At 41.0% G+C, this 24,642-nt stretch overlaps 1 protein-coding gene across 2 annotated transcripts in view; it reads right to left on the reverse strand.

Annotated features, from left to right (window-relative positions):
• The window catches only part of SYNE2 (spectrin repeat containing nuclear envelope protein 2), a 232,528-nt gene that overhangs the window by 199,594 nt on the left and 8,292 nt on the right, over nt 1–24,642 (reverse strand). For both annotated transcript variants that reach the window (XM_075282716.1, XM_075282715.1), the window contains exon 2: nt 8,510–8,626. In XM_075282716.1, the coding sequence (XP_075138817.1) occupies nt 8,510–8,588 (79 nt within the window). In that variant the 5' untranslated portion in view covers nt 8,589–8,626. The remainder of the gene's footprint in view (nt 1–8,509; nt 8,627–24,642) is intronic.

Raw genomic sequence — 24,642 nt, forward strand, 5'->3', positions numbered from 1 at the left:
CATATTTTTTATCCTCAATTGTGGTGCCCTCCATTAGGTAAAGTGAAGCGCACTGTCTCCATGGCCTGGCCCAATACAGTAAACTGTGCCCCTCCGTCACTTTGTCAGTCAGGTCACCCTAGCAACGTGACCTGACCTGACGCAGCCGAAATTACAGTAAGCAAAGCCACTACCGTACTACAGTTTGCTGTGCTGCTCAGCAGTGGTCTCCCTGCTCAGGTTTAGTGCCTGCTGCCTTCCTGGACAGACCCTACCTGTGCCCCCTGAAGTAAGCAGTATAATATCTTACTGTAGGATAAATAACACCTCAGGGGGCGTTCACACTTGTGCTGGGTGTCTGGTGTATGCATTCTGTCAGGTTTCCATCTTCAATGCCAGTGAAACTGGACAGGGGACGGAAACCCGGCAGTCACCTTTATAACCCATTCAATTGAATGGGTTTGTAAATGTGACCACCAGTATCTGCCCGTGGCCTGTCTGCGGGGAAACCGTTTTTTTTTAGCCGGACACAAAGTCCTGCATGTCTGACTTTGTGTCCGGCTAAAAAAACGGTTTTAACCGTGGACAGGCCACAGGCGGATACTGGTGGTCACATTTACAAACACATTCAATTGAATGGGTTATAAAGGTGACTGCCGGGTTTCCGTCCCCTGTCCAGTTTCTCTGGGACTGAAGTTGGAAACCCGACGGATTGCATACACCAGACACCGAGCACAAGTGTGAACGCCCCCTGAGATTGAAAATTGAGTGTCCCCCTCCACTCCACGGTTGCATTCATCTCCATTTTTTCTCAATAACACATAGGGATAGCCTTAAGAAAGACATCTAAAGGTAGGAGAATAGCCTTTCTTAAGGCTATTCCTACGTGTTATCGCGAAAAAATGTCATTTTAATGGTAGAATCCCTTTAAACTATATTTCGGCCTTCCAATGGTCCGAGGGACAGTGAACTGGCCCACTGTTTAAAAAGTTTGAGGACCCTTGCCTTAGACTATAATGGGATCCGTGTGGTTTCCGCCCGAAATAAGCAGAAACCACACAGTCCCCATTATAGACTATGGGGTCTGCGGGGTTAAGGTCACCTGAATCAAGCTGTGTTTTCTCCTCGTGTTTTTGTTTCTCCATTGAAAGATATCACTTTTTTGGTAAACATGAAATAAGGTCTTTAGAACAATGAGGATATTGCCACTTCCTCCTAGTCCTCCACTTTCCTTCCATGCTGGAAGTGTAAGTTAGCTTACTATAAATGTGTTCCTATTGTGTGTGATGGACTATGAGCAATAAGAATATTAGACTGGGAGCTCCACAGGGCACAGGCAATAACATGGTAGAATTGGTTGGCATGATATACGCATGCTAGATATATAACTAGTGCTGATGGTGGTTACACACACTAGGGACATGCCAGCAGCAAGTCTCTTACTTCCATTCCTCTGGTGGAAAGGAGGCAGCTGCTGCTTTATTTTCTCTACCATGGTTAATAAGGGGGCATATGGGAGACGTTGTGCCCTGCCGGAGATGTTCTTTAGGGTTATGAGTCATACCAACATTTGCAGCTTATTTTTAGACAGCTTGAAACTAGCACATTAAATATTACATCTTGCATATTCACCAGTTATGAGGTAGACGATATCACAACGTGCACAATCTTGTACAACAGCTGCTGGTAAGCCATGGTTCTGGAACATGCGGCCCTATTGTTATATGTATGAATCATAGCTATTATAACATACAACTGTACTTAAAATGGTATATGACTCCTATAACCTATCAAATCAAGTTCTGTATTCTGTCAGTAGATCTAGGAGATGAATATTATAATGATGTCAGCACTTCTACTCTCTATATTGATATGAAAGCATACCTAACCATTGCAAACATCAAAAGTACAGTGTGGGTACATGAGGAGTAAGGTTAGGTTCACATCTGCACCATTCTTTCCATTGAGGGACCTGAATGATGGAGAGATGGACCACTGTTTTAGCAGTTACATGCAGACACTGGTGGACCCCATTGGCTATGTTTCAAACCATTTCAAAATGGAAACCAGCAGAGAGAAAAGTTCTTCATAATTTTTGCGGTTTCAGATGTGAACTTAGCCTTACACTGTTTCTGCCCATTATTTGATGTGTTCTCTGCATTTTTAGCAATCTTCCCCTGTATGGATATTTTTTAGTTCTCCCTGATCTGGTAGATAGAGATTAACAGATATGGTGTCTGCCATACACTACACACAGAAAGAATCTGCTCATTTAAATCTCTTTCTCTCTCACACTCAGAAACATCAGGAGGATCATAAAGGACATTTTTGATTAGTACTGACTAGAGATGAGCGAGTAGTGTTCGATCGAGTAGGTATTCGATCGAATACTACGGTATTCGAAATACTAGTACTCGATCGAGTACCACTCGCTATTCGAATGGAAAAGTTCGATGCAGAACCAGCATTGATTGGCTTAATGCTATACAGTCAGCCAATCAATGCTGGTTCTTCTCCTACCTTTAGAAGTCTTTTCCGTGCAGCTTCCCCGCGGCGTCTTCCGGCTCTGAATTCACTCTGCCAGGCATCGGGCCTGGGCAGAGTCGACTGCGCATGCCCACTTGTAGTGCGGGCATGCGCAGTCGACTCTGCCCAGGCCCGATGCCTGGCAGAGTGAATTCAGAGCCGGAAGATGCCGCGGGGACGCTGCACGGAGAAGACTGCTTGGAGGATCCAGCCCGACCCTCACTCGTGGACTTGGTAAGTGTAATTTGATCGAATGTTGCCTACCCCTGAAACGAGCATTTTCCCCCCATAGAGTATAATAGGGTTCGATATTCGATTTGTGTAGTCAAATATTGAGGGGCTACTCGAAACGAATATCGAACCTCGAACATTTTACTGTTGGCTCATCTCTAGTACTGACCTATACTGACCTTGATGTGCATAAAGCACTTGAGGTGAGATAGAAACTTCATATTCCTTTCCATGTCTTTATGTCTCTCCTCTCTTGAGAGGTTTACCCATCTCTACACAGTATGCTTCTGATTTCGCACAGATGTATTACAGTGAACTTCATATAATATTAGATAAAATAAAATCATACCATGAGCTATCAAGCATTGTATTATGGAGGTAATGTCAGACAGAAGCAATGTTAATTCTAGGGTAGAACACCTATGTAGTACGACCTTGTATGAAGGCTCCGTTCGGTCATTAATTCTTAGATAACCTATTTAAGGAGAGCATTCAAATTACAAGGCTTTAAAAAATCCAATAAAATCAGTCCTCAAGCCTTCATCTGTCAAGATACTGCACAGATATGGGAGCTGGGTATGTTTCACTACGTACTGAGGTAGATTTACACTTCAGGAGTCTTTGAAAGTTCGGACATAATGTCTGTAATGGCAGCAAAATCCTGCATTTCTACTGTCAGTACATTAAACTGTTTCCCTAGGGCAATGAAATGTATGTGAAAGGGTGTGTATGTATATAAGTTCTTTTTCACCTAAAGCCTTACAGGTGCTTCTGACTGACATTGCTACAAAACCACCTGAAAAACTGGATCTATAGTCAAGTCATTTGCAAGTTGTTAGCAATGCTACACATTCTCTTGAGAAAAACATTACAAGATCTGTCTGCTATGTATGATCCCTTGTACCTTGGAGGGGACATTCAGAATTGAAGAAGGCCTATTGATTTAAATGGTTGACCCATCATGCTTTGCTATTGTAAACGCAGTGTAATACGGGGGGCCGCTGCCAGGGATACCCCCAGTTTCCAATATGAAATAACAGTATATCAGAGAATTGCTCCGTAGCTAACGCTCCATAAGACGTCTGTCTGTCCTGAAGTGAAGCAATAATAAACCAGAAGGCATTGTGTCAGCAATTAGTATTTCTCAAATAGTTCCCATTATGTCTAGGAATAATTTGGGGAATAATATGGGGCTGGTGCCAGGAATTGTGCGCTGTCAGCATAGTACAGGATCTCTTTACTGTGCCTATTAGTTGTGAATACAGGAAGTACACAAGATGTCAGACTTCCTCAGTTATAGGCAGTTCAAAGGGAGTATTTGCCCATGAGCCTTCACCACCCAGTCCGCTCCAGTCCTCAATAGTCGCTCCCAGCTGAAAACCATAGGAGTTTATATGCAGAGGAGAGACTATGAAGTTTTACCAATAGCCATTAGTAAGAGTCTGAGCACTACTCTCCGAAAATATGGTTCAATGCTCCAGCTTATTTAGGAAGGAAGGGCTACTAACCTGACATAAGGGGCAATGGGGCTGCTCTCATACGCATTAGATTTTCATTAGGTCCTATCATAACTGGTAGGATCTCCCAACAGTTATTCAATTATTATATAACACGATGGGTAAGTGGCCCCCACCAAAACCTCGGCATGGGGAATCTAAAGACCCTGCAGCTGCTGTACATTATCATCCGACTCACTCCTACTTATAAGATAATACATGTGGCAAATAGAATTGGTGATAGCAGAACTTCCTAACATAAAAGTGAAAGCTGAGCAGAGGCGAAAATATCCCAACCTATCTCAGAAAGATAAGCAGAACTGTCTTAGTACAAGGTCTGCTAATGCTCCTATTAAGGACAAGTTCCCTATCTCCAGTACTGTATTGCAAGAAGGAACATGATTATGGCCACACCTTAGTCTTGTCCGGCTCAGGATAAATATGATACACGCTGCACACACACACACTCCATGTGCACGGTTTACTATGACATCCCAACCAGCAGCTAAAACAAGCAAAGAAAGACTCACTGGTGATAGCTCTGTATACTCGGACTTCTGCTAGAACCAGGATTTGCCAGGAGAATTCCTGAAAGTTGTCATAAATGTTATCTTTTTATTAAAAATTATGCTGTAGTTAAAGATGATCCCTATGAATAATAGATCTGATGTTCTAGAAGGGCAATATCAGCTTTACTAGTGGAGGTTCAATTATAGTCTCCATACAGGATGAGAAGAAGGGAAACTATGTGGTCCCAGAAGGGTTCTGTGCATGGGTACTATTTTACTGGACTCTTCAGGCCTCAGATTGGGCAGGAAGATTGAAAATGATGATAAACATGTCTTAACTATGTTATATTCATGTGAAAATTGGGTTAACATACATTTAAAAAAAAAAAAAAAAGGAAAATCTTTTGACATGTCAGTATTTTTGTATCCGACATGAAATAACAATTTTGGAGAATCTTTTAAAAAAAAAACCCTCTGTGTTGTGATGTTCCTCTGTTATCCCTCCTGGAAATGTATGGAGAAACTGTATTTAACTATTCCCCTTGTCAATATGCACAGCTCTAGTTTGTGACTGGAGCTTTGCATATTCTCTAATCGAGGAGAGAACGCAACGCTAAGTGGCACTGCTTGGATGTCTCCCAAAGATATGAGAAAGCAATGTCAGGAGACAGGATGGTAGTACAAATTTTGTCCTCAAATACGTTTCAACAGCAAATAATAGAATCTTTATCAAGCAGCAGCCCCACCAAGGTAGCCAATAAAGATGCTAGCTCGGAAACAAAACCCCTGGTGTACACAGTAACTAGGAAATAATTTCTTTGTAATTTTCTTTGACATTTCTATCCCCTTTGGCTAAGGCCCCACATAGCGAGCCGCAGCCAATAAGCGCTGTGGAAAAGATCACGGAGGACACGTATCGTGTTTTTTTCTGCAGCTCTTTTCACAAAAAAGCTTTCTGCCTCTACTATACCTATATGGGAAACACCAGCACTTCCATAGGTATAATTGACATGTTGCAATTTACAAAACCGCATCCACTTTGCCGATACTGCAAAACGTGCAGTGTTTACTGTCAATAGAGAGAAAAGTCTTGAAACCACATACAAATCTTATATCTTTCATAGCTGAATATTTGCTATACTCTCAACTTACTCAAAAGGATTTTTTTTACAGGGTAAGGGTGCATTCACACTGAGTAAACGCTAGCTTATTCTGAACGTAAAACACGTTCAGAATAAGCGGCGTCTAAAGCAGCTCCATTCATTTCTATGGGAGCGGGGATACGAGCGCTCCCCATAGAAATGAATGGGCTGCTTCTTTCACTCCGTGCAGTCCCATTGAAGTGAATGGGGAGTGCCGGCGTGTACGCTCCGGCATGAGCAGAGCTTGCCGTATACGCCGGCACTCCACATTCACTTCAATGGGACTGCACGGAGTGAAAGAAGCAGTCCATTCATTTCTATGGGGAGCGCTCGTATCCCCGCTCCCATAGAAATGAATGGAGCTGCTTTAGACGCCGCTTATTCTGAACGTGTTTTACGTTCAGAATAAGCTAGCGTTTACTCAGTGTGAATGCACCCTAAATAGTATATATTTGAATCAAACCATGTGTGTAACTAGGAGAAGCCCATGTGCTGGGTACCAGGAGACCAACAAGCTACTGCGTATTGATCAAGGTGCTTACATACAGGGTTAGGGCAACAAGTTGCAGCTCTGACCTACTGTATATATAACTCTTATATGCTTTATATACTGGCATACCCACAAAAGGTGAATAGTACGGTCTTACATATGCAGTCTGCATACCTCTTCTAGCTTCATTTCACATAATGTGTTACAACAGGTTTTATATCCTAGAGCCAGGGAGAGAAAAATAGCGTCCGCAAAACAGTCAAATGTCAGCACCACACAGCCATGTATACAGTACATGACTCCTACATGTATTCAATTCTGAATGAACAGAAAGTAGGTAATTGCTAAACTAGAAAACAGCATTGCATGTATAGGGTTATGACAATATTTTTGATCAGGGCTGAACACTGGGTGGAGATATGTGATTCACACTTGAACCCTGGTCAAAGTGCCATTTGGGTCTCTACTTATCATAGCCCTGTTTTATCTACAGGTGTGTTACCTAAATAAACAGGGAGAGGTGGAAATATTACAGCACAGCCAGGCTTCCATAACTGATTTCTGATATGGGTAAACAATGGCAGACGCTTGACACTATTACCATTACATGTAACTGGGGTTGCATTTTTAAAGACAGCCCCTTTATCTGAAAGTCGCTATGGTATGAACCCCTCCCCACCACCACCCCCCAACTTTGCAAGGGAGCATAATTGTGGTTTCTCATGGACCCTGCAAGGCAGAACGTGGTATTACATTCCAAGTGGGAAGTAGTAGATTGTTCTTGTAGAAGCAGGAAACCCCCACTTTCTCTCTGCCTTCCTGACGAATATGGGCAGGGGTGATCCTAGTGGGACAACTGGTGGGATCAGTGACTTTTCAGACAACTTATTATTATTTCATACAGCATGTGATTCTGGACCAAAATATAATGGACTTTGAATAAAATTAAGGCTGCTTTCTGCCTGAAAAACCCTTTTAGCTAATTTGTAGTTCATCCCCTATTCCTATAGAATGTCTATCCAAAAGTAGATACCATCCAAAAGTAAGACGTCTTCACAGTGAGTGGAGGGGGAAGTTCTGTTCTGTCTACACACATGAAATAGAGAGGGGAGGGGTTGATTCTTTTCACAGCCTCCACAAACAGATCTGCAAACTAAAGGACTGAATATTCTGCAAATATCAAAGCTTATCATATAATAAAAGTCTGCTATGTACTTGTATGTACTTCTGGCTGCTTGTGTGATTACAGATGGGCTATTATTCACAAACAGCTTTCCTGACTGTAGTCATAGATTGGTTTGTTCTCCAATGTTTTAGCTGTATCTCGCCTGCATGTATTCTCTCTGTATTTGCACTTGAGTGTTCCTGGCTCTCCTATATTATGGTCACTTGGGCTCTTAGTTTGCTATCGTGCAGTCACTCCTTGCAGAATTACATATAAAGAAACCAGTAATATCAGTAATGGATAATATAGGGGGACAGACTGCTCCATAGCTTACACACCTACAGCCACAGAGAAAAATTGTACAGCCATAATGTGATTATTAGAAGCAGAAAAACTAATAGGACATTTTGTATGAAAGTTTATAGAGTCATAGAACAGACTGCCCTGAAAAACACTGCACATGTGTTAAGTTTTTAATGAAAACTCAGGTACCCTTTAAGTAACATAAGATATACTGTAGATCTCTGACAAGTAGGTCAAATGAAAAAGGGCATGTGAAAATACAATAGCGAAAAAGACTATTGTGGCAGATTTATTAACTCTATCATAGGGTCACAGCCTGCCAAGATAGAAGAATGTTTAACTTGAAGAAGATTCAACAGCTGTCATAGGAAGCAGTGACCTTATTACTGAGGGTAACCTATGGATTGTGGGGCACTCATTTGCACTTGTACTCCACAGCTTTAGTGATACTGCTTTATGACAGTCTGTGTTTCATTCAGCCACCAAGACCCCCTTGTGAGACCTCAAAATGAATTCAGACCCCACATCAATTAGAGAAGAACAGAGGTCTCCTAGAAACCTTTGTTCACTGATCCAATCTGGATGATACATATACCATAACATAGGCGAGATGTATGAAATCATCATGAACTCTAGCTATAAAAGTAGAATAGAAAGAATGAAGTTACCTTGCAGAACCTGGTATCGCTGATCTATGGCGAGCTGATCCTCTCCTGTGGACAAGGAGGATCCACTGTCCGACGACATGTTGTTGTTGACCTCATAGGTGTGGAGACCAGGTGAGTCTGTAACAGAGACAGATGTACTGCTAAGCTTAACATTCACTGCATAATGCTAAATTTTAAACAAAAAAATGCACTATCAGCATTAAGAGCGGCAGAGATCTCCACCCTGTCTGCCCTTTGGCTATTGTCAATGTATATATAAATATTCTCAGGTTCATGTATAAAACAAGAGCAAATAAAGGAAAGCCAAGTATTTGATGCTTACTATAGATATTAGCTCAGTTCTGAGATTTACCTGCATGCAACCATGTCATTATCCGCCCTGTCATGTGTATGTATAAATACTCCTTTTGCTAGAGAACTAAATAATAATCTTATTGCAGATACCATTGGCACCCAACATTGACTTGTAATAGAGTACATTAGATTTCATCATGGTGTCTGTTTTGGAGATGGTGTAGTTTGGATCCAGAAAATGCAGGCCTGGACAACCAAGCAAGATCTATTTCTTAATTACTAAATATTTTGGGGTTTTTACCCAGAGTTCAGTTTTTACCAAAAGTTCATTTTACATTTCTGTCTTTATTGTTCTGTATATAAGATAAGATAACATAACCCTTTAATAGTCCCACCATGGGGAAATTCAGTGTGTTGCAGCAGCATGGATAATACAGTGATATATTACAAGAAAAGAACACATACAAGCTTAGAATAGCAGATAGAAAAGATACTAGGAGTCAAAGCAACTAAAAAGAAAAGAAAGACTTCAGGATCATTTAGTTCTCTGTGCGGAGTGATCTTTGCTTAGCCTGATGTTGATTATACAGCCTGACTGCAGTTTGGAGGAAGGATCTCCGATAGCGCTCCTTCTCACACTTGGGGTGAAGCAGTCGGTCACTGACAGTATTGCCCAATGCTGTCACGGTCTCATACATGGGATGGGAGTTGTCCTCCAGCTTGGAGCTCACCATGGACAGTATCCTTCTGTCACCCACCACCTGTACCGGGGTCCAGAGGGCTCACCAGGACAGAGCTGGCCCTTCCAACCAGTCTGTCGAGTCAATTTCTGTCCCTGGCTGGTATGTTACTCCCCCAGCAGGCCAGTCCGAGGAAGATGGCTGATGCTACCACTGCATCATCTTCTTTTTTCCTTTGTTGGAATTTTTGTCAAAAGAGGAGCATGTACATTTGAGAAGTGCACTGCAGCAAATCCACACGGAACCCTCATAACCACCAATGTTCCCGCGGTTCCCAAACATCAGCCATAGTTCTCCCTGTTCCAGCCACAGTCACTCAGTACCAACCAAAGTACTCCAATGAACAGCTACTGTGCTTCCAGTAATGCGCTTGTAACTTCCTTCCTTACTAAATGCACATTCTGGCACTCTTCTAACTTCCAGTTCCTGTGATATTCTGTGCAGAAAAATATCTACCCAGACAACCAAACTTTTAACAGATCGATTTTACCAGGACACAAATACTGTTCAAGACCATAAAGGGTTAACAAAAGATTTCGATATTGATCGTCTTAAGCCTGATTTCTGCTGGCATTGTAGTTTTAATCTCATCAGCTTAAAGGCTTTTTGAAGGTCTAAACCCAGGTTGCAGCTCGGAAACACTCACACCTACAAATCAGGACCTCTGTTTTTATTAGAGGCTTCACATCCAAGCAGAGCTTTTTCACCATGTGTATGATCTGCCAAAGCCCTAAACATAGTCAACAGCAGTAAGGAGTTGTAATCAAACGCGTCTCTGAATGGTCACTTATTAGAACCCTAAAACCCTACAAAATATCATTGTGCTTTGCTGTGTCCTGCAGGAGATATGGCCTGAAAGACAAGCAAAAAGTGACGGACTTGGGAGACAAGATAGGTGACATGGATTGTAAAGCAATAGAAAAACATGGCTACAAGAAATGGGGACACAAGAGGTCACAACATTTTTTTTTTGAAGAACAAGAATACGCCTTTTATTATTTTTAGGGTATTTTTCGCCATAAAGGAGTTCACAATAATGAAAATAAAAATATGTAGACATAATAATGCTGAGAATGATGAGATCGCTTATAAAGTCATCTCAGCATTATTATAAATAGCAAATTTATGGTTCTGCTTTTACAGTGCAGTAAAAATGACATGTTCCTTATATTCTTAGGATCTGTATGTTCACAGCGATACTAAATTTATATTGTTTTTGTCATTTTAGTCCCAAACGCCAAATTCTGACACCTGTAACTTTTTTGTTTTGTTTTTCTAAATGTAGATTGTGAGCCCCATATAGGGATCACAATCTACATTTTTTTTCCTATCAATATATCTTTTTTTTTACAGAATGGGAGGAAATCCATGCAAACATAGGGAAAACATACAAACTGCTTGCAGATGTTGTTCCTAGCAGGTATTCAAACCCAGGACTCCAGCGCTGCAAGGCTAACCACTGAGCCACGTGTTGCCCCACCTGTAACGTGTGTGTGTCTGTGTGTGTCTGTGTGTGTGTCTGTGTAAGGCTAAGGCCCCATGGAGAGAGACGCAGCCAAAAAGCGCTGTGGAAAAAACCGCGGCAGAAATTAATTGCGGTTTTTCCTACAGTACATTTCACAGACAGTCTGCAGAGTTTTTCTCTGTGGATTTTCTGCCTCTATTATACCTATATGCAAAGCCCAGAAATAATTGACATGCTGCGATTTACAAAAACGCAAGTCACAGCATGTCCGCTGTTGATATTTTTCTGCAATGTGTGAAAGGGATTAGCCAGAAACTCATCCACTTTACAGGCACTATAAAAGGCCGCAGCAAAATTGTGGCATTAACGCTATGTGGGGCCCGGGCCTTAGGTGTCTTTTATTATTCTTTGTTATCTAGGGAAAGAGGGGGTTGATTTAAATTTTTTTATATATATATTTTTTTTATAATTTTTGTTTTCAGTAGTTTGCTTGTCCCATAGACTGCCATATAACTGTATTGCAATCTATAGGAGAATTACTCTATAACTATTGAGGCTGGCCACAAGCAAGCCTCAATAGTTATTTTCCTATGACAGACCATGGAGTCTTGACAAGGGAACATACAGGAAGAGGCAGCAGTTTAGTCTTGAGGGGGCTCATATGTTCTAAATGCCCACAGTCAGAGAGGACTCTGATCATGGGCATTAGCACATGGTCTCCATTATGTGACCACCAAGTCAAGCTTTTATAAAATACTGCAACAGATGAGATGTATATTAAATTTGTGGTGTTAGTATTAACCTTCTTTGATGTGTCAATGATTTCCTTCTGTCTACAAGATGTCATGTTATTTCTTAACATGACAGAAAGGACACTCCTGCACCTCCAGGCTGCTCCAGCTAGTCTTTTATCCACTAAGTGTCAATGACACTGTAATAAAGAGCACATCACAACTAAAGATAATGACCTCATCGTCCTCTTTACTGTTCATAGTCAAATCCACCCTCTCCTTGTAAAAGCAAGGAAATGAAACACATGTAAACAGTGGAAGGCTTAACACAACCAGACTGTGTACGGTATATCTAACATGTGCCGAGATGATAACCACACTATAAATGGAGTAAATTGCATCAGAAAACAAGCAAGGACAGCAATCTTTTGGAGAGATGGAGACAATGGGACCTGCTGCTGTGAACCCCTGTATTCAATTGTAACATGCAGGGAAATCTGGCAACAAGTGTTGAATTTCCCTGTATGATAAATGAAGCATTACATAACCCGGATTTACTAATGCGGTTATGACTAGACACTGTTGTAAACATGAGGCATCTTTGGCACAGTGTGGCGCATCTTTGTCGCTAAATTCTTTGACTTACTAGACGTCTAGTGCCAAACTCAGAAAAAAGGAACATGGATCAATTATAAGTATATAATATATAAGACAATAATATAAGACAATAATATAAGACAAATCTAACTGACTCCATTGTAGTGTATGGGGTCCATTGGGATCTTTATGTTTAAGTCATATGACAGACCATCCTCATCTAGCTTCCCGTTTCCCTGTATATAAAAATATCAGTTCAGCCTAAATCAATTCCATTTCTATATTTTATCGTATGGCACCATTGCACCAATATTTTACTGATTTCCCTATGTGTTCTCTATTTTAGTCTAATGGTGACTAACATACCTAAAATAGCTCTATAACTTGAAAATCCTTCATAGTATTTCATAGTTGATCTATTATACTCCAACAAGATCCCACCAACCCAACTCCCATGGCCTCCATTTCTATTATAAACAAGGAGAGTTGCCTTGCTCGGCCTGAATTATAGGAGCTGTTGGGGCAGTCTCCATTCATGAAAGTATTGCCTCTATATGGTGCTTTTTCAGTATTCTACTATTCAGGGTTAATATGTGTATTTACACAAGAGGCATGATTTGGGTGTAGATGTACTAAGCTTCCGAAATACAAAAAGTTGAATAAAATTTTAACATTTGGCACGAGTCATTCCCACAAGGAAACAAATAATACACATTTTTCATGCTTTTGTTTATACATCATCTTCTGTTGTATTCTTGAGGAACGAAGCGCACATTCTGGAACGTATGTAGAAAGAAACCACTTCACTGTCACTTTTTCATTTTATTGGAGTGAGTCACCTGGGTGTCTCTCAGGAGCTAAATCTGAAAAAATCTATTTTCATGTGTCATCCAGCTGGTTTCTACAGCAACTGTCCACAACATGAATGAGTATTATTTTCTTTCCCCTGCCGCCATATTTCTAAAAGTCACACGTGGGATAGTTACATAGTGCCTATTATTTCAAAGAATTCTCCAACTACGTATGTCATTGTATTAACATGTTCATTCTGATATCAAAGACTTTGTCATGAGCCTCCATCACTTTCATTATGTTTCATCCTAGTGGGATAAGGGAGCTAAGTATAAAAGATGAAATGCAACAATGGTAATCTACCCAAGCAAATACATTTTTCTTTCCATCAGGATGACTATCTAGCAGCTCAAATATCAAGTAATGTTGCCCCATTGAATATGAGATACAGTATCTGTTCATACAAATATACATTGACAATTCAGTTACTATAACAGCCTTTGTATCCTAAGTATCCTTATAGCCTTGTTGCATCACTATATTTATAACAAAAATCTAAAAAGTTGATTCTAAAATGCTGTCCATGTGTTTTATAGATATGCTTCCTGTTATGACATGTCTCAGTTACACGTTTCATTGTGAAGATATTCCAAATGAGTTTGTGTCTTTGAATAATGAACAGTCAGGGCAGGATTAGACAGCAGCCATTCCAAATACTTATGTCAACCCTGGCAAAGCAGGTGAAGGAAGCTCGAAATAAGGTGTCAAGCAATTACTTGAAAAATTAACAAAACATCGGACTGGGTTCTCTTTACATTTTTCTTTAAACGACACACCTTCTGAAATGAACATGTGCAGTACATTCATGAGAGGAATCCAAAGGATCCCGGTTCTAGTCCTGATACTCAAAGCCCCCCACCCACCAGTTCCATGAATGGAATTTAAAGGCAACCCATATGGCACTCTTCAATGTGGCCTTCAAGGTGTTGCAGATATTAATTCAGATGCCTAAAGCACTAGTTGTGGAATCTGGAAATAGCATGGGGGAATTTGGTGAGGAGCCAGTTAAGTTCCATGTCCCACCTTAACCCTCACAGTGTTGCAGCATGCCCATACAATATAACACAGGTGGAGACATTTCTTATCATTTAATTGCAATTGAAATGAATAATTCAATAACATGGTACACAGACAACTTGGTTAAAGGGATCCTATCATTAGAATCCCTTTTTTTCTCCCTAATACGTAGGAATAGTCTTAAGAAAGGCTATTCTTCTCCTACCTTTAGATGTCTTCTCCACGCCACCGTTCGGTATAGATATTCCGTTTTCCATCTTTATGCAAATGAGTTTCCTTGCAGCACTGGGGGCGGGCCCCAGCGCTCAAACAGGACTGGGAGCATCCCCGATGCTGCAAGAGAACTCTCCAGCGCCGCCTCCATCTTCTTCAGGAACCAGCCTCTAAGCGTCGTTTGTCGGCCTGGCTTTCAATCTTCTACGCATATGTACTTGGCTCTGTAGATATGAAAGCTTGTACCCAAGGTGATTGGCTCCAGCATTAATAAGGTACTTTTTGTTAGGATTATACTTTGGTCACACTACACAGAGATCATAAAGTTTTCTTACTGTATTGTAAGTAATAACAGTAAAAGTCGTTGTATTATTACAAGACATCCGATTTTCTCTTTATCAGAGATCTCAAACAAGTTTTCCAGTATAGAGTTTGATGTAAGTTATGTACAACGATTATATTAGAATCTATATATTTACTGTGTGTGAAAATTCCTGCCCACTCCAAAATTTTCCCAGTGAAAGTTGTTCAGCTGCAAATTCCATATTAATGCCTGTAGATTTTGAATGCCATGTCATCAAAGCTCCTGCAGTTGTAATGTGTAGGTGTCCCAATACTTTTGGTCATATAGTGTATGTTGGAGTTATACAAAGATTATTATTATTTATTGATGTGATTCATACTGGTTTGGCAGCAAACTGAATTTTGCATAGTGGCAAAGAACAGGGGCCACCACCCAGCAGCAGTAGCACGATAGAGGGCTGACGATTAGGCAACTGCTCTAGAAATCTATGTGTGCATGTACACATATAGGGATTCTGGTACAGTATAACTTTGGCTTGGAAGTGCACCAAACTGAATCTTTCACATGGGTGAAAGTTTAGCTAGTGGTCTAACAAGTAACACTGGTCTCCATAGGACCAGTGAGAAACCTCTGTAGACTTTCTATGAAAGGCGCTGCAGGAAAACTGCGATCTGTTGCCGCTGCGGCCACTATGTGGGGCTTTAGCCTCAAAGGGTACAATTATTTAAATCACCTTTACACACAGGGATAATGCACAGAACTATTTTACAGTGCAGGTAATGTTACTTGACCAGGAAAATGCACACAGTTATATTAGAGTACAGGGATAATGCACGCACTGATGTCGTATTACAGCGATAAAGAAAGTATATAAAGCATATGAAGAAAGTAATTATAAATATACCACATGAAGGTATTATGATGCCCTAGTAAAGTAATGGAGGCAAATTCAGTTTTCCATATCCACTTTCATTACCCATAGTAATCACCATTTGCACCACTGGCCCCATGGCACGTGCTACGTCAGCTATCCTGGTAGTTGTGTTCATGAGTCTACAGCTTTGCAACTATATACTACTGATATACAAACCAATGGGCTCTAGGAATAGTGTGTCCTTATTTGAAAAGACTGGAAGTCCTTGCAGGCAGAGCCCACTGTAGCAGTTGGTCACTTGTTAGTACTGCACTTGTTTTATGGGTATTGTGTATCATATGTACTTAAGCCCTCAAATTTTCAGCTCCATGGAATTAATGGTGCTCTATAAATAAACAATTAAAAAAATAAAATGAAATAAAGTAGAGACTGAACAATGAAATTAGAGTCATTCTTCTTTAGCAATGGCACTCATCCATGTGACTGGCAGTAGATGTCTGCAGGGCCAGCAGTAATATCAGGGAGATGTACAACTTCTGAAGACAATGGCAGTCAGTGCGAGCATGTGGAGGGCATTGGCCCATGCTATGTGGGACAGCTGGCCTGATCTGAAAGACAGTGTTTGTTCCTGCTGGTTGGCGCGCTAATAATTTCAATAGACTTCATCTGCCTGACTGTAGACATCTTCTAAATTCAAGCCCGTCACACCCAAAAGAACAAAAATACACAACACGAAACTAATTCCTCAGGGAGAAATAACTTCTAAAAGTTCAGAGTCAGCTACAGAATAAGAATTTACACAGCACATGCTCCACATCAACTACTGTCTATGTCTTTAACTGCATTCATGTGCCTAGTATATGAAGCCACTAGGCCTTCAAATGTATATCTTCAAGCACGTTGTAGAACATGCACTTTGCCATTCATTACAATGTTCTTTGATAGTTAAAGGGGTTGTCTCCAAAAACATAGAGAAAGACTACATATGATCTGTGAAATGTCAGTTGTGTTTTTTTTTAAAGTTTTAATATAATCTGCAGCCATTAGCCTAAGACCCCATGTAGCAAAACACAGGAAAAAACGCTGCAAAACCCCCCAAAAACCTTACACAATGCGGGAGATCTATTAAGACTGGTATTATTAATTCCAACCTTCTTAACCCCTGAGCTAGTGGCTGATGCATGGTGCACCTCAGAGGCACACACTCTCCACCGAGGTGCACCCTCCACCGGGCTGTGCCCTTGGAAGGAGCTCTAGATTTCCTGCATCATTTAAACAATTTCTGGTGTAAATTATAATAATTCTGACGGAGCCAGAGACCCCATCCCTGCGTGCCCTCTCCAAACCCCCTTTTTTTGAAAGTGGCAAAGGGACGTAAAAAAAAAAAGAAGGGTCAGAAATTTTTGCCAAAAAATTGTGACCTTTTTGTGCCTTTTTGTCATGTGATGTACACACAGGTGCATAGTTCGTTACCGCTTAGACGTCTAATTACTGTGCTGTGATTATGAGCTGTGCACCTGTATGTTCATCACATGACCATGGACTATATATCACATGACCATGGTCTGTATATCATATGACCATGGACTATATATCACATGACCATGGTCTGTATATCACATGACCATGGACTGACATATCCACTGGAAGTAAGCAGAGTAAATGAGGAATTGATACAGAAATTATGCTGTGACATTGAATAAAGTTTCATTATACAAAAAATAACTTTTTTCTCTCAATATTAGTCTTAGGCCTGGTTCACATCTGTATTCAGCATTCCATTTGGAGAGTCTGCTTGTAGACACCCCAAACGTAATATCAAACGCATTAAAAAGCGGTTAGCTCAGAAAGCACACGGACCCCATAGACTATAATGGAGTCTGTGTGTTTTCCTTGCGGTGTCCGCATGAATCACATAGAGACAAAAGTATTGCAAGCAGCACAGAAACTAGACAATTATTTATTATTAATTACAGTTTACAATTATTAACATTGTATAATTAATTATGTGCTTAGTTTGTTACATATTTACCTTCATAGGAATTCACCCACTGGCTTTTTAATGGATTTAAGGATCTTTAGGGCTAGTTCTCATGGGGTTCCGCGTGAACACATTCCGTCGCGACTTTCAGCTTCGGATTACGCCCAAATGAATGGGCCTAGTCAAGAGGGAGGTGTCATGAGACAGACACCGCGGCTGAATCAGCCGCGGAATTCACTTGAAAAAAGGGCAGCTCGCTTCTTTTTTCCGTGAGCAGGAACAAACCGCTAGCGGAAAAAGGAAATGACCAGCTCTCATTGATTTCAATGGGAGGTGGCAGGATTTTATGGATTTATAAAATCCTGACCATTTTGCCCCGTGTGAAATAGCCCTTACTGCTTCGGGCTGACTGTGACTGCCAGCCTTTGATGGAGGAGTCAGAGTCGGGCTGTGGCATAATAGAGGAGTCGGAGTCATTGGTCGGCCTACTGACTGCACAGCCCTGGTTGCTTATAATGCTTTATGCTTCAATGATATTACACTTTATTGTCACTCACATTATTCTGCTTGTAATGCACTTGGCTTATAAACAGGAGCATACGCCAAAGCACACCATATTTTACATTGTCAGTCATTGATTGCATTATTATTGTCTATTATTACAAATGTTACTGTGTCAACTCACAGGCTGGACTCCATATTTGTATATACATTGTCCATACAGCCCAGCTTTACACACAAGTTTGTTTGCCTATGTTAACTAATTATAGTGGAACAGTGTATTGTTTGTCATGTTTCAGTAGTACATTAGTATGAGCTTGTGCCAGGGGATCACTGGGCAGCTGCAAAGGGGTTTGGTTCACAGACAGCTGCATAACACTTGAATGCCAAACTGACCCTATTAGTCAGAACTGGGCAGAGAAAAGATACATTGTACACAACATGACATTTTCCTTCCTACACTTGAAAACAAGTTTTATATATGATCTTGATGTCACAAGTTCCTTGCATAAACTTGTACAGAGTTTGGCACATTCATGCAAATTTTACGGCGAATTCCACTTTTGTGCGACTTTTGAAATGTCAAAGAGACATGTCAGCAATAATGATGACTTCTGATTCAGCAGCCCTACCATTCCCCACACAGATCCACAATACATCATTAATTTTAATGGTGTCATCTTGCAAAGGGTAGCTGCACATGGATCTGCAGGCATGGAGACCATCATTGAAAAATGGAATATAATTATAGTTATATGTGAGTATTGTATTAGGTGGCGTTCCACTAATTTAGAATATTTTACTCTAGCCCCCAGCATTCCTGAGCAATCAGTACAGTTATCTTCAGCACCCAATATGTTATTTAGGGTCTCTATAGTCAGATGGGTGGCTCCCAGACCATCTGATTGATCTTAAGAACCCCACCACCACCACCACCTTACAGTAAAGAACCTAAGTAGCATATTGGATGCTAAAACAAATTGTACTAGTAGCCCATGAATGGTGGGAAAAAAATTCCAACCACCAGAATCTGTGAAGCGGCACCTACTGGAGGAGGTTGGAATTAGCTAATGGTCTTCTTTAGGTCTTCTTTAGGCTAAGGCTTCCATAGCTAGTCCACCCACTACTAGCCCTTCCCAACTAATTAACTCAGCCCAGCCCCAAACCCATCATACTTACCTGTCTTCTTGCCCAGAACTTCTGGGCATGGGAAATCATTTCCGTCTGTGAGGCCAGCTCTTCCTCCTTTTGATGTCTGCCGGCGTCTGTGCAATAATGCCAGAGTGCCAGCATGCACTGTAGCTAGCACTCCAGCTCTATGGCGCAGGCGTGGGAGGCCAGTAGAAGTCAAGAAGAGGAGTAGCTGAGCCCCCAGAAGGAAGTGATGTTTCATGCCCAGAAGATCTGGACAGGAAGACAGGTAAGTATGATGGGTTGGGAGGGGTTAGTATAGGTGACATTCCGTTTCTGGAAAAGGAGAAACAGAATGCCACCAGAAAATCTGTTTTAGCTTAGTGTTGAAATTTAATTTTATCCCAGGCAACTCCTTTAAACACCAACCTTGACTCTGCCACAGCCCTGTCTGCTTTCTAGGACAGGTTTCTTACATAGGACAGTGCTGGTGACCATTTTACTTTACTGCACTGATACCCCATATGCAAAAGAGTTAACTGTATCTATTTCAAGATATTTAATAAAGTATTATGGCAGTATGTTGACATGTTTTGTTTTAAAATTGTTTTCCTCAATTCCCAGGGAATCCCCTTTAAACAGAATAATGGCGTTAAAATAACGTATTCTTAGAAATTGTGGACATTGGTCCATTGGTCAGGTGGGCGCTATTATACTGACAGTACTGCAACACCTGCCACAGGGATTGCACCTTACCATGATTTGGTAATGAACAACTAGGGGCTTATTCACACGACAGTGAAAAACGTGTGTGACAAAGTATGCAAAATGGATACAAAACAGCCGTCGAAAACAAACATTAATCTCCATTTCATGTTAGATCCGTCAAAAAAACCCATCACTGTCGTGTACAAGAGGCCTAAGAAGATGAAATTGCACCAAAAACGTCAATGATTTGTAAGACATGTTTATCCATGTAGATTCATAGTTTGCTTTTCACCTCATTCACAATTTAGCAGGATGCATTGTCTGCATGGTGCCTGCCCTGGTATAATCTTGATCCAACCCTCCTGTGGTTTGAGCTTGTGGTTTCTGACGTGTTGATTCCTACCAGCAGACCATGATACTGCTCTATGACATTCAGCCTTGTTCTCCGTTGCTCAATCACTGAGGTTTACAGTTCATTGTACCAGACCAGGCCTCAAACCTTTGTCTTGTGAAATATTTTGTTTTGTCTCCTAGTCTTGCCAGCACTATCTCTGATCAACGCCGCCAAATCTCTATTGGCAAAAACACTTTGTATAATGGCATGTCCTCACACTTCTGTCTCACATGTAAACTGTTCCTAGTGGTATCTTGCCACATAGATAGTAATAGAGCTCTTCGGGACAGGCACTTCATATGGCACTGTGTTGTTCATCCATGCAATGCTGTGTGCCAAAGGTATTCTCTAATAGAAATAACGCTTCTGGGGCTGCATACTTTGATACGACATCCAATGAACATAGCAAATCTCTTCCACTACATAAAATCACATATGGACGTACAGTATGGGTTCACAGAATATTATCAGAGTTGTATTACAGCTCCATATAGTGTGAAGCTTGAACACACTTCTAATATGACCATATGCTTAGATAACACTCTTCCATCCCAAATCTTCCCATTCTGGCAACACCACCTTGTATTTAGATTACTTATGAACACTTAGGTATTCACATTCACAGGGTTTTTTCAGGTTTTTGAAGACAAAGCTAGGAGTGTCTGTCCTTTTTTAACGTTCTCTTCTGAGCAAATAAACAAGTGTAATTGAGCAACTGAAGCTATGAAAGAGCACAGACCAGTAAGGAACTGTGTAGGCACTGCCTTCCCTTCCTGCCAAGTGTTGCCCATACCATACTAGTGATGCCACACAGCTAAATATTACTCGATCTGCAAAACAAGCCTTGGTATAAAAAGGGACATGCTGCTTTCTAGACTGTAACCATCCTACACCATGTTCTTGAGCCTTACATAGTTGCACACAAAAGTATTTTCCAAGCGGGGTTCATGGTGGTCTCTCCTTGATATTCAGCATCTCAGCACACTACTGCCCCAAAGCAGGTAGCTAGTATCTAGTATGGCTGAGATGACCAAGTGTTTCCAACCTTATCTTTACTATTCTGGGCTGCAAAGCATACTTTTGACTTTATACATTTGACTTACCGTAGTAGGCTCAGGGTACCAGATTTGTTTATTTCAGAAAAAAAACATTTTCAAATACCATATTAGGGAATTCTGACTAAGGGCGGCTTCGCACCCGTGCCCGTGCGGACTTTAGGCAATCCAGCTGGGTTTCCGTCTTCTGCCCTGAGAAACTGGACAGGGGACGGAAACCCGCCAGTCAGTTTTCAAACCCATTCAAGTGAATGGGTTTGAAAAGTGAGCACCCGTGAGCGTTTTGTACCTGTCCGCGGCGAAACCATTATTTTCAGCATGTCCGACTTTGTGACCGGTTAAAGAAAAGGTTTCGCCACGGACAGATACAAAATGCGGAAGACGGAAACCCAGCTGGATTACTTAAAGCACGCATGGGTGCGGGTGTGAAGCCGCCCTTAGTCAGAATTCCCTAATATGGTATTTGAAAATGTCCAGTTTCTCGGGGCAGAAGACGGAAACCCAGCTGGATTGCCTAAAGTGGACACGGGTACAGGTGTGAACCCACCCTAAGGCTTGGTCCACCCATGCTGCAGATTGCGCCTACAATCGGCAGACAGAAAAGTCCTGCAAGGAGGAATTTTGTGTCCTCTAGTTTCAATATAAAACTAATATAGTCTATGGGGTCTACGAGTAACTGCTTTTTAGGCTAAGGCCCCAGGTAGCGGGACACAGTGAAAAAGCGCATGCGAAAAAGACCGCGCCAGAAATGCATTGCAGTTTAACCTGCAGTGTAATTCACAGAAAGTCCACAGAGAATTGCTTCTAAATAGGATGCAATGTGAACAATTCTTATCCTAATCTGAATATTCAGCAGTGTAGATGCCAACTGTCTATATACAGTGCAGACCAGCTCAGCTCACACATACAGCATAATACAGTGAGGGAGATTTATTGAGCAAAATGTGCCAGAATACTGGTGCAACGTTGCACCAAAAAACTGTGCACAACATTTATCAAATGTTTTAGACCATTTTTAGGCCTAAGTCAACTATTAATTAGTGTAATGTTAAGTCAGGTTGCACTGTTTAAAGCGTAGACACTATAAGTAAATCTGCCCCAATATTTTTAAGTTCCAGAATCTTGAGATAAATTTGTTGCTATACCAGAGATGTATAAAAACTTGACACCCATGTACCACTTGGCTCGTCTCAATTAATAAGTCATGTTGGATATTGATCTGACCAAAATGTATTTATCTTACTTATATAACACCATCATTTTCCCTATCAGTATGTCTTTGGAGAGTTAGTGGAAACTCACAAATTCCTTGCTGATGATGTCCTTGGCTGGATTTGAACCTAGGACTCCAACACTGCAAGGCATCAAACATAACTACTGAGCAATGTGTTTCTCTTACGTAGGGTAGTAGCATCCAAGGTTCTTCATCCACCTCTTCTATATAAAGTATGTTTATTAAGGGACTGAGATAGCAACAGTAACAGAAAATATACACCCATATACAGATAACAGAAAGTCTGTGAACTTGAAAATTTTCACAGTACCGGTTTACTACATTATGCCAATGTTTGCCTCCAGATGTTGTTCAAGGGTAGACGGATTGAACATATTGATTTTTTTTATTGCTTAATACTTTTGTTTTCAGCAGAGATAAGCCCCCTCCAGAGAGGTAGGTTCACTCCACCATTATTTCATGTCTGACACTCACATCCGTCACGCCCCCTCTGTCTGCATTTACCCCATGTAAAAAATTTTTTAAAAAAACAACTTAACAAAAGCTTTCTTCCGTCATGTTTTTTACTTTTCTGAAAAATCCAACATGTGCTACTCTAACACTTTTAAAGTTTTAATGTCAGTGACTCTCATCCTATGACAGATGACAGCAATGCACCCCAATAATGGTAGTATGAACATACCCTAACTCCTCTTTCCCAAGTGACAAGAGATTCCTCCCTTCCTAGGGATTGGGGTGGAATAGTTGTTGTCCAACTAGGCCGCCAAATGAACAAACTAGGGAATATGATCTACTATTCAGTGCTTACAATAGCTACAAAGAGTGTCTCTCACTTTAATGGAACTAGCCTAACCATGAATTACAGTGTCATCCCAATTATTTATTTGGGCAAACATAATCCTATTATTTTTTCTATGACAATGCGGCAAAGGAACCAAACACTCAGTAAGGTTTCCAAATAGGTTACAGCTAAACGACAGGGGCCTCGGCAATGGACCAGTGGCACATCTGCTTTCAATGTGGTTGGGGAATAGTCTATTACCGAACTCTTCTGTCAGTGACTTAAATACAGCAGGGTTGGGCATACTGAATTCCAATCTGCCCGATCTTTCTTCTGTGATAATAGGGAGCATTTGTACACCCTCAAACTCAACCAGGCAAAATAGCTTCAGACAACTTCTATCCAATGTATGTGACCACTTTCAGGATGGGCATGTACATTTCATAATCCCTTCTGACCACCACCCCCACACATGCATGCTTTGTTTTGCTAAAGATAGAGAGTAGCAAATATAACAATTGCTTTGGTCACAGCAAAACATGTGAACCAGAATGCAGAATCATAAATAACATAAATGAAGGAAAAGATGGGTTTCTGTAGTTAGAACTACAAGGGTTCGCACGATGCAGGCTGCAGATCTGACATCTACAATTAGAAGTTTTGGTAACAACCACACACGGTTTACAGGAAAGTTCTATTAAATCAATTCTCTAATGATATGTTTGAAGAGAACAAGCATATCCTCTAAAAAGTACAATCCTGTGCTTACTGCTGACAACCTTCTAACTCATAATAACAGGATCTGGTGAAAAGCTTCTCTTGTCTAATGACACCAATAAACCTTGTGTTTGATCCTGTTTCCTAGTTTGGAACAAAAAGGCTGTCAAGGGTTGACAGTTTTTCTGGAGACCAGATCAAGAAATCTGCTTTGCTATGTACTAATAGCAGAGGATAACCACGGTAGGCATAGGTGGTATGTTGTTAGGATATGCCACCAGTGTCTGATCAGTGGTAGGTACAACTGCATTCTCTGAAGACTGCTAGCATGAAGTGGGAACTTCTCCACTAAAGTGCTAAGCCTCCTTTGGGCTATGCTTGCATTTCTTTGGAGGGTTGGTCAGACATAATCAATGGTCAATGCAGTAGTCTAAGAATATCTACGAGCAGATCAGACAGAAGAGACCGATAGTATATGATAACATATCGTAGAGACACTCCAGCAATGTCTGTTCAATGGACAGGCTGTAAGGCAATGATGGAT

Source organism: Leptodactylus fuscus, chromosome 7 (genome assembly GCF_031893055.1).
Source record: "Leptodactylus fuscus isolate aLepFus1 chromosome 7, aLepFus1.hap2, whole genome shotgun sequence".
Classification (NCBI taxonomy): domain Eukaryota; kingdom Metazoa; phylum Chordata; class Amphibia; order Anura; family Leptodactylidae; genus Leptodactylus; species Leptodactylus fuscus.